Source organism: Gigantopelta aegis, chromosome 5 (assembly GCF_016097555.1).
Source record: "Gigantopelta aegis isolate Gae_Host chromosome 5, Gae_host_genome, whole genome shotgun sequence".
NCBI lineage: Eukaryota > Metazoa > Mollusca > Gastropoda > Neomphalida > Peltospiridae > Gigantopelta > Gigantopelta aegis.
In genome coordinates, this window is record NC_054703.1 from 12,003,384 (window position 1) to 12,020,557 (window position 17,174).

The following is a 17,174-nucleotide window of genomic DNA, read 5'->3' on the forward strand; positions in this document are numbered from 1 at the left end:
TTGAAACATGTATGGGGTACCTGTAAAAAAAAGTATTCGAATTATGTGCGAAACTAGGGTAGCCATAGACGCTACCCGTTATCTCAGAAACGAGCAGCTTGACCCCCATTTTTTTCTGATTCACTTTAAGTGTAAGGGGTGGTAGTATTTATATCCGTGGCGTTTATGTCGGTTGATACGTTGCAGGTAGGAGTTTTAGCCACATATGTTACTATTGTCGTCTATGAGATTTGATTTGGTAGTATACACCCTTTAACGACTCAATGGGCAGGTGTAAGGCTGCTACATCTGCTTCTCTCTCACTAACAACTAACCTAAACCACTGTCCAGAACAAACAGCCCAGATAGCTTAGGTGTGTGCCCAGGACAGTGTGCTTGAACCTAAACAACACACAAAAATAATTTTAACTGAATGATGTTTAAAAAGATGAAAATACTATACTATATAATAAACCATTGTCCAGAACAAACAGCCCAGATACCTGAGGTGTGTACCCAGGACAGCGTGCTTGAACCTTAAATTGGATATAAACATGAGACTGGTGGGGGGGGGGGGGGGGGGGCATGTGCCCCTACTTTTCAGATATTTTGCTTTATATTTGCTTTATAATAGTGTAAAAGTGTGTATATATAAAAGTGTGCCCCCACACACGTTTTGGCATCTTCCTATGCCACTGTGAAATGAATGAATGAATGAATGAATGAATGAATGAATGAATGAATGAATGAAACAAATTAAAACTAAATTAACAAAAATAAATAAATAAAAATACCCCAAAAAGCAAATGGTTTACAGCAAAGAAGCACCTACATTTATATTCATACATGATAACTGTAAGCTGTGAGGTAGTAGTCATCACATCTGTTACATCCACAAGTTCTCATGTGTAAATGCCGATTGGATGATCCAAACCAATCAATGCACACAAACAAATGAACGACAAAAAGACATTAAACAGTGCAAGCTGTTACAATACTACAGTCAAGCTGGCCTGGAACAGCTAGCATAATTAAAACAGGTTTTTTAATAACTGAAATGGAAGGGGGGGAGGCGGTAGTTATGGGGGTTTTTTTTAAATAACAATAAATAAATATTGTACAGTGTTTCTATTAACTAAAATGGGCAGAGGGGGGTTTAAGTAAATAAATATTTGAACAGGTAGCTTAATTGTAACAAGTTTTTGTGAACTAAAATGGGTGGGTAGGGGGTATTTATTTTTTTAATTTAAAAAAAACTAAACTATTTGGATTGTAACAGGTTTCTGTGAACTAAAATGGAAGGGGGGGGGGTCTTTTTTTTTTTAAATAATTATAATAATTAAAAAATAATAATAAATTATCATCAAGATTGATTTTTCAGGTATCTTGTACACAATGAATTGAATAAATTACCCACAGTTCAATGCAGGTTACAGAGAAATATATCAATCAATGGGCTTTCTAGAGCCTCATTCACAAAAAGCACATTAAAAGCATTTGTTTACCAACCACACATTTAAAGAGACTACTCTGAGTTTATGGCCATTAAAATATGCTCATCACAAAATTAATGGCCAGTTAGCTGGCCTCGGTGGTGTCGTGGTTAAGCTATCAGACATAAGGCTGGTAGGTACAGGGTTCGCAGCCCGGTCCCGGCTCCCACCCAGAGAGAATTTTAACGACTCAAAGTGTACATGTAGGTGTAAGACACCCTCTTCTTTCTTATCTAACAACTAACAACAAACCCACTGCCATGGACTGACAACCCAGATAGCTGAGGTGTGTGGCCAGGACAGTGTGCTTGAACCTTAATTGGATATAAGCAAGAAAATAAATTGAAATGAATGAATACCACACATTTAAAGAAACTACCCTGCGTGTAATCATTAAAATCAAAGGCCAGTAGAAATTTTCGGCAATTTTCTTTACATATTGCATAATTAAATAAACCCATTTTAGAGCTACTGAGAAAGCTACTTTTTTATTCAAACAGAAATGAATTTGTTAAAGATTATTTGAACAAGGAAAAAATGTGTTCTTGTTGTTCTTCTTCAAAACAATTATTTTACAAATTCTTTTCTTTTTGTGTAAAATTAGCTTTTTTCCATTTTTCTCAAATGCTCAAAAAATGTGTACGGCAATTATGCTTTGAGGATTACGATATGGTAAAAAATGCAAAAAACCCACAATGTGCACTATTTTTGCTTGCATGATTGATAAACATTTACTCAGACGATGTTTAGAAATTGTTTGTAATCAAAACTTGTTAACATAATATAATAGAAAAATTTACCTCCTACAGGTTTTGATATACCAGCCATCGTGCGCTGGCTAGAACAGGAAATATCCCAATGGGCCCACTTCATTGGCTACTCTTTTTGCAATGGATCTTTTACATGCACCATCCCACAGACAGTATAGTACATACCACGGCCTTTGTTACACCAGTTGTGGAGCACTGGCTGGAACGTGAAATAGCCCAATGGGTCCACCGACGGGGATCGATCCTAGATCGACCGTGCATCAAGCAAATGCTTTACCACTAGACTAAGTCCCGCCCCCTCGTGACAAATACAGATACAATTAATACAGTTTCTTAGTTGGTACACTGAATATATGAGAAAAAATAGTTTCTTTTATTTAACAACGCCACTAGAGCATATTGATTTTTTTATCTTATCATCGGCTATTGGACGTCAAACATATGGTCATTCTGACACTGTTTTTTTAGAGGAAACCCACTGTTGCCACATAGGCTACTCTTTTACGACAGGCAGCAAGGGATCTTTTATTTGTGCTTCTCACAGGCAGGATAGCATAAACCATGGCCTTTGTTGAACCAGTTATGGATCACTGGTCGGTGCAAGTGGTTTACACCTACCCATTGAGCCTTGCGGAGCACTCACTCAGGGTTTGGAGTCGGTATCTGGATTAAAAATCCCATGCCTCGACTGGGATCCGAACCCAGTACCTACCGGCCTGTAGACTGATGGCCTAACCACGACACCACCGAGGCCGGTCCACTAAATATATGACTTTATCATTACACAAGTATGTGTGTGTATACTCACATGTGTACTCGTCATCTTCGGAATCAAAGGATGCTTCGTTCTCCGAGTCTGACACTGAGGTATTTCTCTTACTTGTGTGTTTCCGGGACTTGGAGTTCGTAAACGGCTGGGACTCCAAGTCTTTCAAATCCCAGTCACTCTGATGAGCCATGGCGGAAAATATTCACTGCTCAATATTCATCTAATATTAAAAAAAATAAAATAAAAAATAAAAAATTAAAAGAATGTCAAAAACACATAAATTCTCAAGTCCCAATCACTCTGATGAGCCACGAGGGTGAAACTCACTGCTCAATATTCATCTGATTAAAAAATTTTTTTACAAATTTAAAAGAATGTTAAAAACACATAAATTTATTATTGGATATCAAATATATTTCGTAAGTTTTGACAAGTAGAGAAAAAAACGGCTACATTTTTCCATCAGCATCAAGGGATTTGTTATATGCAATTTCCTACAGACAGGACAGCACATACCACAGCCTTTGAACTTGTTTGGAGAAAACCAACCAGAGAATGAATCTACTGACTGGACTACATCCTACTCCACCAAATAAAGAAAAAAGAAAGAAAAAAAAAAAAAAGGAACAAAATATATTTTGATTTTTAAATTTGGGTATTTCTAGATTTTTTGTTATTATTTAACCATTTAGAATAGCCCAAACCGCGGCCTTGCCAAGTTGGTGGTGTAATGGATAACCCACCGGACTTAAGATCAGTAGGTATAGTGGATTCATGTCCCAACTCAGGCAAATGGGACTTTTCATTCCATTACCAGCTCTAACCCAGAGTGGCTGGTAGGTACTGGGTTTGGATCCCAGTCGAGGCATGGGATTTTTAATCTAGATACCAACTCCAAACCCTGAGTGAGTGCTCAGCAAGGCTCAATGGGTAGGTGTAAACCACTTACACTGACCAGTGATCCATAACTGGTTCAACAAAGGCCATGGTTTGTGCTATCCTGCCTGTGGGAAGTGCAAATAAAAGATCCCTTGCTGCTAATCGGAAAGAGTAGCCCATGTAGTGGCGACAGCGGGTTTCCTCTCAAAATCTGTGTGGTCTTTAACCATATGTCTGACGCCATATAACCGAAAATAAAATGTGTTCAGTGCGTTGTTAAATAAAACATTTCTTTCTTTTTTCTTTTCTATCCCAGAGTGAGTGCACCGCTTGGCTCATAGGGTAGGTGTAAGGTCAAATACACCGAGTTTCACCCACTTCACAGGTGCGATTATGGGTGTGTCTCCTGAGTGTATGACCCCACATGGGGGATGATTACCCAGCATGCACTGATGGCTCCATGTACCCCGGGCTCAGGTGATACTGAACTGACAGCAAGCATGGAGCACAGCCCTGTCAAGTAGTTCCATACCAAAATAGAAATACTGCAGCTTCACCATTCATCTCATTGTTATCCAGATATGTTTATGATGTCAAAGAGAAAAAAATTATTTTCCATGTGAAATGTTTGTGGCATTTTTACAATTTAAAAACAAAATAGAATTATTTAGGCCTAACTATAATCCCACATATTGTTTAGTAACTACAGTGCGTATAATACCAAATCAAATCCCATAGACGACAATAGTAATACATGTGGCTAAAACTCCTACCTTGCAGTGTATCAATCGAAATAAACGCCACGGATATAAATACTACCACCCCTCACCCTTAAAATGAATCAGATTAAAATTGGGGGTCAAGCTGCTAATTTCTGAGAAAACGGGTAGCGTCTATGACTAATTCTAGTACTGTTGTTTTACAGGTACCCCATACATGTTTCAAGCACAAGTCTACTTCACACAGTGGTACAAGGTGAAATAAAATGTACATTTTTTGCCTAGATGAAAATATTTTTTTTTTACAACCAACACTCACATTTATCACCAATCACAGAACTAGTGGTGTTCTCTTCTCTATCAAAAGTTGGGTGCACCTCCAACTTTGACCCAGCCCGAAGTTATTTGGTTAATCTTATACATTACTGTGGTAACTATAATCCCACACATATTCATAGTAATTATAATCCCATATAATATTATAGTAACTATAATCCCTAGCATTATTATAGTAATTATAATCCCACACATTATTATAGTAACTATAATCTCACACATTATTATAGTAACTATAATCCTACACATTATTATAGTAACTATAATCTCACACATTATTATAGTAACTATAATCCTACACATTATTATAGTAACTATAATCTCACACATTATTATAGTAACTATAATCCCACACATTATTATAGTAACTATAATCTCACACATTATTATAGTAACTATAATCCTACACATTATTATAGTAACTATAATCTCACACATTATTATAGTAACTATAATCTCACACATTATTATAGTAACTATAATCTCACACATTATTATAGTAACTATAATCCACACATTATTATAGTAACTATAATCTCACACATTATTATAGTAACTATAATCTCATACATTATTATAGTAATTATAATCTCACACATTATTATAGTAACTATAATCTCACACATTATTATAGTAACTATAATCTCACACATTATTATAGTAATTATAATCCTACACATTATTATAGTAACTATAATCTCACACATTATTATAGTAACTATAATCTCACACATTATTATAGTAACTATAATCTCACACATTATTATAGTAACTATAATCTCACACATTATTATAGTAACTATAATCTCACACATTATTATAGTAACTATAATCTCACACATTATTATAGTAATTATAATCTCACACATTATTATTAACTATAATCTCACACATTATTACTATAATCTCACACATTATTATAGTAACTATAATCTCACACATTATTATAGTAACTATAATCTCACACATTATTATAGTAACTATAATCTCACACATTATTATAGTAACTATAATCTCACACATTATTATAGTAACTATAATCCTACACATTATTATAGTAACTATAATCCTACACATTATTATAGTAACTATAATCTCACACATTATTATAGTAACTATAATCTCACACATTATTATAGTAACTATAATCTCACACATTATTATAGTAACTATAATCTCACACATTATTATAGTAACTATAATCTCACACATTATTATAGTAACTATAATCTCACACATTATTATAGTAACTATAATCTCACACATTATTATAGTAACTATAATCTCACACATTATTATAGTAACTATAATCTCACACATTATTATAGTAACTATAATCTCACACATTATTATAGTACTATAATCTCACACATTATTATAGTAACTATAATCCCACACATTATTATAGTAACTATAATCTCACTACATTATTATAGTAACTATAATCTCACACATTATTATAGTAACTATAATCTCACACATTATTATAGTAACTATAATCTCACTATAATTCACACATTATTATAGTAACTATAATCTCACACATTATTATAGTAACTATAATCCACACATTATTATAGTAACTATAATCCTACACATTATTATAGTAACTATAATCTCACACATTATTATAGTAACTATAATCCCTAGCATTATTATAGTAATTATCTCCTACACATTATTATAGTAACTATAATCTCTATAATTATTATAGTAACACATACATTATTATAGTAACTATAATCTCACACATTATTATAGTAACTATAATCTCACACATTATTATAGTAACTATAATCTCACACATTATTATAGTAACTATAATCTCACACATTATTATATAGTAACTATAATCTCATACATTATTATAGTAACTATAATCCTACACATTATTATAGTAACTATAATCTCACACATTATTATATCCCACACATTATTAGTAACTATAATCTCACACATTATTATAGTAACTATAATCTCACACATTATTATAGTAACTATAATCTCACACATTATTATAGTAACTATAATCTCACACATTATTATAGTAATTATAATCCTACACATTATTATAGTAACTATAATCTCACACATATTATACATTATTATAGTAACTATAATCCCACACATTATTATAGTAATTATAATCTCACACATTATTATAGTAACTATAATCTCACACATTATTATAGTAACTATAATCTCACACATTATTATAGTAACTATAATCACACATTATAGTAATTATATTAACTATAATCTATACACATTATTATAGTGACTATAATCTCACACATTATTTTAGTAACTATAATCTCACACATTATTATAGTAACTATAATCTCACACATTATTATAGTAACTATAATCCCACACATTATTATAGTAACTATAATCCTACACATTATTATAGTGACTATAATCCCACACATTATTATACTATATAATCTCACACATTATTATAGTGACTATAATCTCACACATTATTATAGTGACTATAATCTCACACATTATTATAGTAACTATAATCCCACACATTATTATAGTAACTATAATCCTACACATTATTATAGTGACTATAATCTCACACATTATTATAGTGACTATAATCTCACACATTATTATAGTGACTATAATCTCACACATTATTATAGTGACTATAATCTCACACATTATTTTATTAACTATAATCCCACACATTATTATAGTAACTATAATCCCACACATTATTATAGTGACTATAATCTCACACATTATTATAGTGACTACAATCTCACACATTATTATAGTGACTATAATCTCACACATTATTATAGTGACTATAATCCCACACATTATTTTATTAACTATAATCCCACACATTATTATAGTAACTATAATCTCACACATTATTATAGTAACTATAATCCCACACATTATTATAGTGACTATAATCTCACACATTATTATAGTAACTATAATCTCACACATTATTATAGTAACTATAATCTCACACATTATTATAGTAACTATAATCTCACACATTATTATAGTAACTATAATCTCACACATTATTATAGTAACTATAATCCTACACATTATTATAGTAACTATAATCTCACACATTATTATAGTAACTATAATCTCACACATTATTATAGTAACTATAATCCTACACATTATTATAGTAACTATAATCTCACACATTATTATAGTGACTATAATATAATCTCACACATTATTATAGTGACTATAATATAATCCCACACATTATTATAGTAACTATAATCCCACACATTATTATAGTGACTATAATCTCACACATTATTATAGTGACTACAATCTCACACATTATTATAGTGACTATAATCTCACACATTATCATAGTAACTATAATCTCACTATGATCTCACACATTATAGTAACTACATGTATAATATCACACATAGTAATTATAATCTCATTTAATACATGCATTAACAATAATCTCTTATATTTAAAATTTAAAAAAACAAAAACACTTAATCCCACACATTAAATAAAAATACAGGTAAACCTATATTATTATTAAAATATCAATTATCCTTATGACTGCGAATTATATATATGTTTCTTGATATATAATAAATAATGCATATTTATATATTTAAAATACAAACATGTATTTTAAAAAATAAAAAAATTATTTCAAAAAGATATGATTACCAAATACTGTACCTTTACAGGTGTGATATTTTAGCAATTGCTCCCAGGCTTGCTTCTGGCAAAATTGGTTAAATGACAGCATTGGTGAATTGTAGGGAAACTTCAGTCTCTCGGTCGTCTAGCTGGTGACACCTGTGTGATAATCAATATATAACATACACATCACTGTCGGATGAAATAGATTTCATTTCAGATGAAGCACAGTGTGTTTATTTGGACCAAAATATTGACATTTTCATCAGGTTTTAACTTTAAGGAAAAGAAAGGAAAGTTTGTTTAAAGTTAAAGTCTGACACCACTAGAGCACACTGATTTATTAATCATATAGGCTATTGGATGTAAAACATTTGGTAATTTTGACATACAGTGTTAGAGAGGAAACCCGCTACGTTTTTCCATTAGTAGCAAGGGATGTTTTATGTGCACCACTATACAGACTTCGCCATGGCCGGTCCCAAGCCCAGATGAGAATGGACGAGGGTTGAGCGTGGAGTTAGGAGCCCCACCTCATAAAAAAACTACTTGCTACAGAAACGTTGACAATAGAATTTACAGAGAACACTTGCCTGGGAGAGGAAGGGGCTTCATCTCGAGGACCTATGAAGCCATGTGGTGAAAGCCAAGACACCACAGAAGCCACAGGGTTGAGCACAATTCTTTCGACCAAGCACATTAATGTGGGAACATGGATTCTACAGACAGAACAGCACATACCACGGCATTTGATATAACAGTCGTGGTACACTGGCTACAATGAGAAATAACCCAATGGGCCCACAGACAGGGATCGATCCTAAACTGACAGTGTATCAAGTGAGCACTTTACCACTGGGTTACACCCATCACTGAATGTTTATTTAACGACACCTCAGCACATTTTAAGGAGACCGTTTCTAGTTTGCTGCCATTATAAGATGTTTCTGATTAATAGAGACTTTTTAATGATTAAAACTGTACTTAAAATGAATGTTCTTGTTTATTATTCATATGGTTCAACATAATCGAGTTAATAATAATAATACAAAGCACACTACGTAATTTTGGGAAGCTATGTCATAACATGACGTTGCTTCTCCAGTCCTAGCTCAGACTGTCATTTCGTTGTCTCCTTCTAATTGTGGCTGAAACATTTTCAGTTGGGTCTTGTTATTCATAAAGAAAACAGTAATAATAATATGAATAATAAAGAAATTATTACACTTGTGTGAGAGTCGTACTGATTTTACGAAACTCATGTCAGGATTCATGTATTAACCTCACACTATTTGGTTTCTAACATATGACCGGCCTCGGTGGCACAGTGGTTAAGCCATCGGACTACAGGCTGGTAGGTACAGGGTTCGTAGCCCAGTACCGGCTCCAACCCAGAGTGAGTTCTTAAGCACTCAATGGGTTGGTGTAAGGCCACTACACCCTCTTCTCTCTCACTAACCACTAACCAACTAACAACTAACAAACCACTGTTCTGGACAGCCAGCCCAGAGAGCTGAGGTGTGTGCCCAGGACAGCATGCTTGAACCTTAATTGGATATAAGCATGAAAATAAGTTTAAATCAATCAATCTAACATATGGTTGAGAAAAAGACAGAGAAGGAAGGAAGAAATTTTTTATTTAATGACATGCTTTTTCATTTATGGTTATATGGTGTTGATACATATGGTTAAAGACCACACAGATAACGAGAAAGGAAACTTGCTGCCACAATGCAATTGACTATTCTTTTCGATTAGCAGCAAGGGAAATTTTATATGCAGCATCCCACAGACAGAGGGACAGGATGTAGCCCAGTGGGATCGATCCCCGTCAGTGGGTCCATTGGGCTATTTCTTGTTCCAGCCAGTGCACCATGACTGGTATATCAAAGGCTGTGGTATGTACTATTCTGTCTGTGGGATGGTGCATATAAAAGATCCCCTGCTGCTAATCGAAAAGAGTAGCACATGAAGTGGTGACAGCGGGTTTCCCATTTATGGCCCAGTGGTAAAGCATTCGTTCGAAGTGCAGTCAGTCTGGGATCGATCCCCGTTGGTGGGTCCATTGGGCTATTTCTTTTTCCAGCCAGTGCACCAAAACTGGTACATCAAAGGCTGTGGTATGTACTATCCTGTCTGTGGGATGGTGCATATAAAAGATCCCTTGCTGCTAATCGAAAAGAGTAGCACATGAAGTGGTGACAGCGGGTTTCCTCTCTCAATATCTGCATGGTCCTTAACCAAATAGCTCAATGGTCCCACATGAGGTACTTGCATTGCATCCCCACCCCTGCACCACAACAGGTCTAAGACTGTGGTATGTGCTATCCTGTCTGTGGGAAAGTGCATGTAAAAGATCCCTTGCTGCATTAGGAAAAATGTAGCAGTTTCCTCAGATGACTACGAGTCAGAATTACTAAATGTTTGACACCCAATAGCCGATGATTAATTAATCAATGTGCTATACTGTTACAAATACTGATAAAAATGTTCGAGACACTGTTACAAATACCACCACAATTGGTCTTTAGAGACCGTGGTATGTGCTTTCCCGTCTGTGGGAAAGTGCACATAAAGATCCCTTGCTGCATTAGGAAAAATGTAGCGGTTTCCTGTGATAACTGTGTCATAATTACCAATTGTTTGCCCATGATTAATTAATCAATGTGCTCTAGTGGTGTTGTCAAACAAAACAAACTTTAACTCTTTTTTTTTTCCAGTGAGATCAGAAAGAAAGAAATGTTTTATTTAACGACGCACTCAACACATTTTATTTATGGTTATATGGCGTCAGACATATGGTTAAGGACCACACAGATTTTGAGAGGAAACCCGCTGTCGCCACTACATGGGCTACTCTTTCCGATTAGCAGCGAGGGATCTTTTATTTGCGCTTCCCACAGGCAGGATAGCACAAACCATGGCCTTTGTTGAACCAGTTATGGATCACTGGTCGGTGCAAGTAGTTTACACCTACCCATTGAGCCTTGCGGAGCACTCACTCAGGGTTTGGAGTCGGTATCTGGATTAAAAATCCCATGCCTCAACTGGGATCCGAACCCAGTACCTACCAGCCTGTAGACTGATGGCCTAACCATGACGCCACCGAGGCCGGTCAATGACAGATCAATTCTAGACCAATCACGTATCAAGTGAGTCCTTTACCACTGGGCTATATCCTGCCCCAAAGGTTATGGAATATAATATCCTGCTTGTGGAAATCTACATATTAAAGAAATTTTGCTACAAAAGGACAACAAACATGTGGTAGCCTCAGATTTCCTCTCATACTTAACAGGGCTTCTAGATTATGGTAGCCCCACTCCCATGGCTAGTGATATTCAGTGTTGGGCTAGTAAATAATTACTATAACTAGCCCGACGGCTAGTGAAAAAACCCTCTGATCAAATGCTGCATTTACATATTTTGTAAATATGAATATCCTGCCCCCTCTTTCCACCCCAATCTAAGGATTTGTAAGCTCAATCTTGCTCTTTAGGTGACATATCTGATTATTACTATTAGTAAAATTGTATTTATTTAAAGTTGGGCTAGTGAATTTTTAATCATGGCTAGTACATTTTTATAATCACTGATCCCATGGCTAGTGGATTTCTATAAAATTCCAGAAGCCCTGCTTAACCAATCGGACTTGAGGTTGGTAGGTACTGGGTTTGTATCCCACCTGAGCCAATGTGGGCGACAATATTTCAAAATCTTATAGTGTTTTCCCTAGCTTGTTTTAGCATGGTGCGGCACCATGCCTCAATAGTCTAGCGCCATCTTGCCTTAATCAGCACCATGCTGCCCTGAGATTAAAGAAGCCTTTTTCAGTAATTAATTCCAAAATTGCCTTTATAAAACACCCAAAAAGGTATTATTAATTAATAAAATATGCCTTTTATATCTTTTGCCATTTATTTATTAAAGCAAAAACATAAATTACATCAATGTTTATTTCAATTAATTTGTGTGTATTTTTAATAAAATACAAGTGCCCCGAAAATGGTGAAAATGCCCCAAAAGTGTTTGGTCTACCATGCCTTGCCAAATTTCTAGGGAAATCACTATCTTATGTAACCAGAAGTCTGTTCACTTGAGTTTTTATGTGGATAACCGATTTTTCGGTTTACGTGAATATAGTTCTTGTAACCAATGAGTTAGCCCTACCTAATCCTAAAACACTTGAACTAAGGTTCTGTGATACTTTTAATTTTAGAATGCAATTGTTCACCACGTAACCAATTGGCAGTTCTTGTGATTTTAATGTTGCGTAACTGGCACACGAACAGAACAACGGTTCTCGTAAAATATTGTGCCCTGCAATGGGTGATTTATCATTCCAGTACTGGCTTCAACCCAGAGTGAGTGCACCACTTGGCTCCATGAGGAGGAGTAAGGCTACAAACACAGAATTTCACAGTAACAATTGTTTATGTTTGGGGTATAATGATTGAATGATTGAAATTGGTGCATAATGCAGTGATTAAATTTGCATGGTTATGATGTGTGTACTCAGTCTTTTAAAACAATTTCTTCCAATCAGTTTGCCATAAGGGTGTATACTACCAAATCAAATCCCATAGACGACAATAGTAACATGTGGCTAAAACTCCTACCTGCAGCGTATCAATCGACATAAACACCACGGATATAAATACTACCATCCCTCACCCTTAAAGTGAATCAGAAAAAATTGGGGGTCAAGCTGCTCATTTCTGAGATAATGGGTAGCATCTATTACTACCCTAGATCTGCACAAAATTCGAGGACTTTTTTCTACAGGTACCCCATACATGTTTCAAGCACAAGACTACTTGACATAGTGGTACTAGATGAAATAAAATTGCTTATTTTTTTTACCCAGATGAAACTCTTTTTTTTTACAACCAACACTCACATTTATCACCAATCACAGAACTTGTGGTGTTCACTTCTCTATCAAAAATTGGGTGCACTTCGAACTTTGACCCAACCGGAAGTTATTAGGTTTAGTACTACCATAAAGGAGATGATTTGAACTAATCTTAGGGGTATGATCCAATTAAGGTCCAAGCATGCTGTCCTGGGTACACAACTCAGCTATCTCGTCTGTCTGTCCAGAATAGTGAGTTAGGGCTTAGCTTGTTAGTGGTTAGTGAGAGTGAAGATGGAATAGTGGCTTTATATACCTAACAGAGCTGGGCAGTATTGAAATTTCAGGTTCGGTATCGTCTGATTTATACCAACCCATTTTGCATTCGTCAAATATATTATTAGTGCTTTCCGGGAAATATTTTTCAATACTAAAATTTCAGTATTTTGAAATTTGTTCGGTATGGTAAATCAGTATTGAGATAATACCGATACCGAACGGTATATACGGTATACCACCCAGCTCTAATGATTAATAAGCTCTAGTGGTGTCGTTAAACAAAACAAACTTTTTTTAATCTTGTTGCATTTGTATCAATTGCCATAGTATGTGCTATCCTGTCTGTGGGATGGTGCATATAAAAATCCCTTGCTACTAATGAAACAATGTAGTGTGTTTCCTCTCTAAGACTACATGTCAAAATTAAATTATTAATAAAATCAATGTGCTCTAGTTGTGTCATTGAATAAAACAAACTTTAACTCTGTGTTACTTGGTCACTAACATGTTAATAATAATACTGTGAATCAACGTGAAAACGATCAAGCTAAATGTGTGTAACTAGACCTCACCAATTAAGGGGAGCTATCACTCCCACTAGCCATCACTCGCCTGAATCTAGTTCAAGGTGAGCAATTTTTATCTCGCCTTAGCATGTGAATTAATATGGTATCAATATGTTAATGTCTTAAATGGTTCCTCATAATCTAAGCTTGGGGAACAAATAATCACTCCCTTAACTATTTTTCACACTGTAACTAAGTTCAAATTTAACAAAATGTGTATACATGTATTTAAGATACAGTAGATGGCTACCATTTAGTTATCGAAAATTGACAATCTGTTATGTACATAGCAGGGCCAGTGTTTCTGCCAGACAGACATTTTTGGGTATGGCGTTATGAAATTGGATATTTACAATGTGTGTAGGAGGTATGGAGGGCCTCTCCCAGAAAGAAAATGGATTAGGTTTAGGGTTAAGGTTAAGAAAATCATACAGTAATGATAAGAGTAATTAATTTTGTCAGAAGGTCAACTTAAAAAAATAAAATATGCAAACAAATCTGGGTATGGCACCATACCCATTTTACCCTCTGGCAGAAACCCTGTGGGTGGATTATGGGGGGGTTTCCCAGTTGCACGGATCCCCACCCACCCCCCAGCTAAAAAAATAAATAAAACCCACCACGTAGATCTAAATTGATGTCCATGTAAAATTTATAATTTCAAATTATAAACATTTACATGTTATTTCAGAACCCACCCCCCTTACCTAAAGCATAATCTGCCCTTGCATAGACTCCTCTCTAGCTGTAACACAACGTTAGAAAGAGGACAGGGATATAGGACACTCAACCTGACCCTCTCCACTGATAATTAATAGAGGGTGCTGCAAACAATTTGTTTGGGTGTTGTCTGACTTTTAAAGTCGCATCATATGTTAATTAATAAAAAAGGGGATTTTGTTTTTTTGGGGGAGGGTTAAACCTGACATGTATTTTCAGAGATCACGCTTCCCATATTCGCATAACCAAATTAGCCCCCCCAAAATTGTTTTGTTTAACGACATCACTAGAGCACATTGATTTATTAATCATCGGCTATTGAATGTCAAATATTTGGTAACCAAATTAGCCAATTTCTCATTTTTATACAAAGTTGCTACCGTATACGCAAATAAGTTCGCGAATACATTGATAGCACTGCAAATTACGCGCGAACTTATAATATTATTTACCATATAATATATAGTCTTATTTCTACACATCCAACCCATATCAGAATCAAGCAGTCAGAGGTCCGCAAGGTCACGTGATTCTGTTAACCTGCCTGGTCAAATGGGTGCAAGTCTGTTGTTATGTAATCTCAGTTTTCTTTGTAACCTTAAATGGAAGTTTGTGAGTATCACCAATAATGAAAAGTTATTTCTTATGATATTTGAGTTTTTCAATGTTCTATATCGCATGTGCGTGTTCCATCGATAACATGACAATAGTCTTATCAGACATACATACAACATTGACGTCTCGCTGACAGCATGGTAAACATGTCCAAGTATGTGCGTGAAATCCTCATTGAAAAGAGTTTGGCAAATAAAATATGGGTAATTTTTTTTTATTATCGGGAGACACAGTCACGAAAATAATTCCTCGCGAAAATATAAAATGAAAGCCCGAACGCGAATTATTTTAGCCGCGAAAATATTTGCGTATATGGTATAACATTTAGTTTTTGACTAATAAAAGTTTGATTTAAATTAGCCATTTTTATAAACAATTTTAAAGGAAATACTCAGCATATTTGTAAAGTGGCTAAACTAAAATTATTTAAAAGTATCAGCCCTGTATAATTTTGTAACTTTAATAACAAACTTTTTCTTTCTTTGTTTAAACATTATAGGAAACAAATTAATTATATTAGTATGTCTACTGTACATTTTGTCTCAATGTCATCAAGATGTATTTCATGTTAACATATTAATCCTATATTACCAATTTTTCACGAATGTCTATTCGTGGGAGAGAATGTACCTTTAAACTGTTAAAGTATGTTCTACCCCACTCCCATTCGATCCCCCTTCGATCCCCCTTCGATCCCCCACCCCCATTCTTGGTAGCGGTTTATAAAAAGTTAATGGAATAGACGTTCACGAGTTAAAAAGTTCTTCCCAGTGGATCAGAAGTGAAATGAAGTGAATAGTAATTTGAACTGACATACCTACTATACTTAATATTAAACACTTTGAAATATTCACTTCCATGTTCCTGGTGTTGTTCAAGTCAAATATTCAAGCTAGAGTTACCGGACTTCAAACATCAAAGAAACCCCGCTAGGAAGACTTCGCCACAGATTGATATGTTCCAATGTACCAAACCAATTTCTATTGTCATTAATGTTAACTTGACTAAAAAAAAAAACTGATATGAAATGTGAAGGAAATTTTTTATTTACCGACGCACTCAACACATTTTTTTTACGGTTATATGGCGCCGGACATATGGTTAAAGACCACAAAGACATTGAGAGAGGAAACCCGCTGTCGCCACTTCATGGGCTACTCTTTTCGATAAGCAGCAAGGGATCTTTTATATGCACCATCCCACAAACAGGATAATACATACCACGGCCTTTGTTACACCAGTTGTGGAGCACTGGCTGGAACGAGAAATAGCCAAATGGGCTCACCGACAAGAATCGATCCTAGATCCTCGTGGGGGGGAGGGGTGCCACCGAGAATCTGCGAAGTTTCTATGGGGTTCGGGTCATACTCCCCCCGAAGATACCAGAACACCCTTGCACATGCGCTTGTCCGAAGTGCAATGGGTTACAAGATCGATTGTCCTTGATCGACTCTGAAGTGAATGCTCCACGAGCAGTACATCAAAGACTGTGGTTGGCTGTGTAGCACCTTTTTTGTGTGTACCACTCTTATATGTG

At 35.1% G+C, this 17,174-nt stretch overlaps 1 protein-coding gene across 4 annotated transcripts in view; it reads right to left on the minus strand.

Annotated features, from left to right (window-relative positions):
• The window catches only part of LOC121373260 (endothelin-converting enzyme 2-like), a 67,543-nt gene extending 51,004 nt beyond the window's left edge, over window positions 1-16,539 (minus strand). For all 4 annotated transcript variants that reach the window (XM_041499773.1, XM_041499774.1, XM_041499780.1 and 1 more), the window contains exons 1-3: window positions 16,455-16,539; window positions 8,642-8,761; window positions 3,051-3,231 (exon numbers count right to left, since the gene is read on the minus strand). In XM_041499773.1, the coding sequence (XP_041355707.1) occupies window positions 3,051-3,201 (151 nt within the window). In that variant the 5' untranslated portion in view covers window positions 3,202-3,231; window positions 8,642-8,761; window positions 16,455-16,539. The remainder of the gene's footprint in view (window positions 1-3,050; window positions 3,232-8,641; window positions 8,762-16,454) is intronic.
• Window positions 16,540-17,174: the final 635 nt, after the last annotated feature.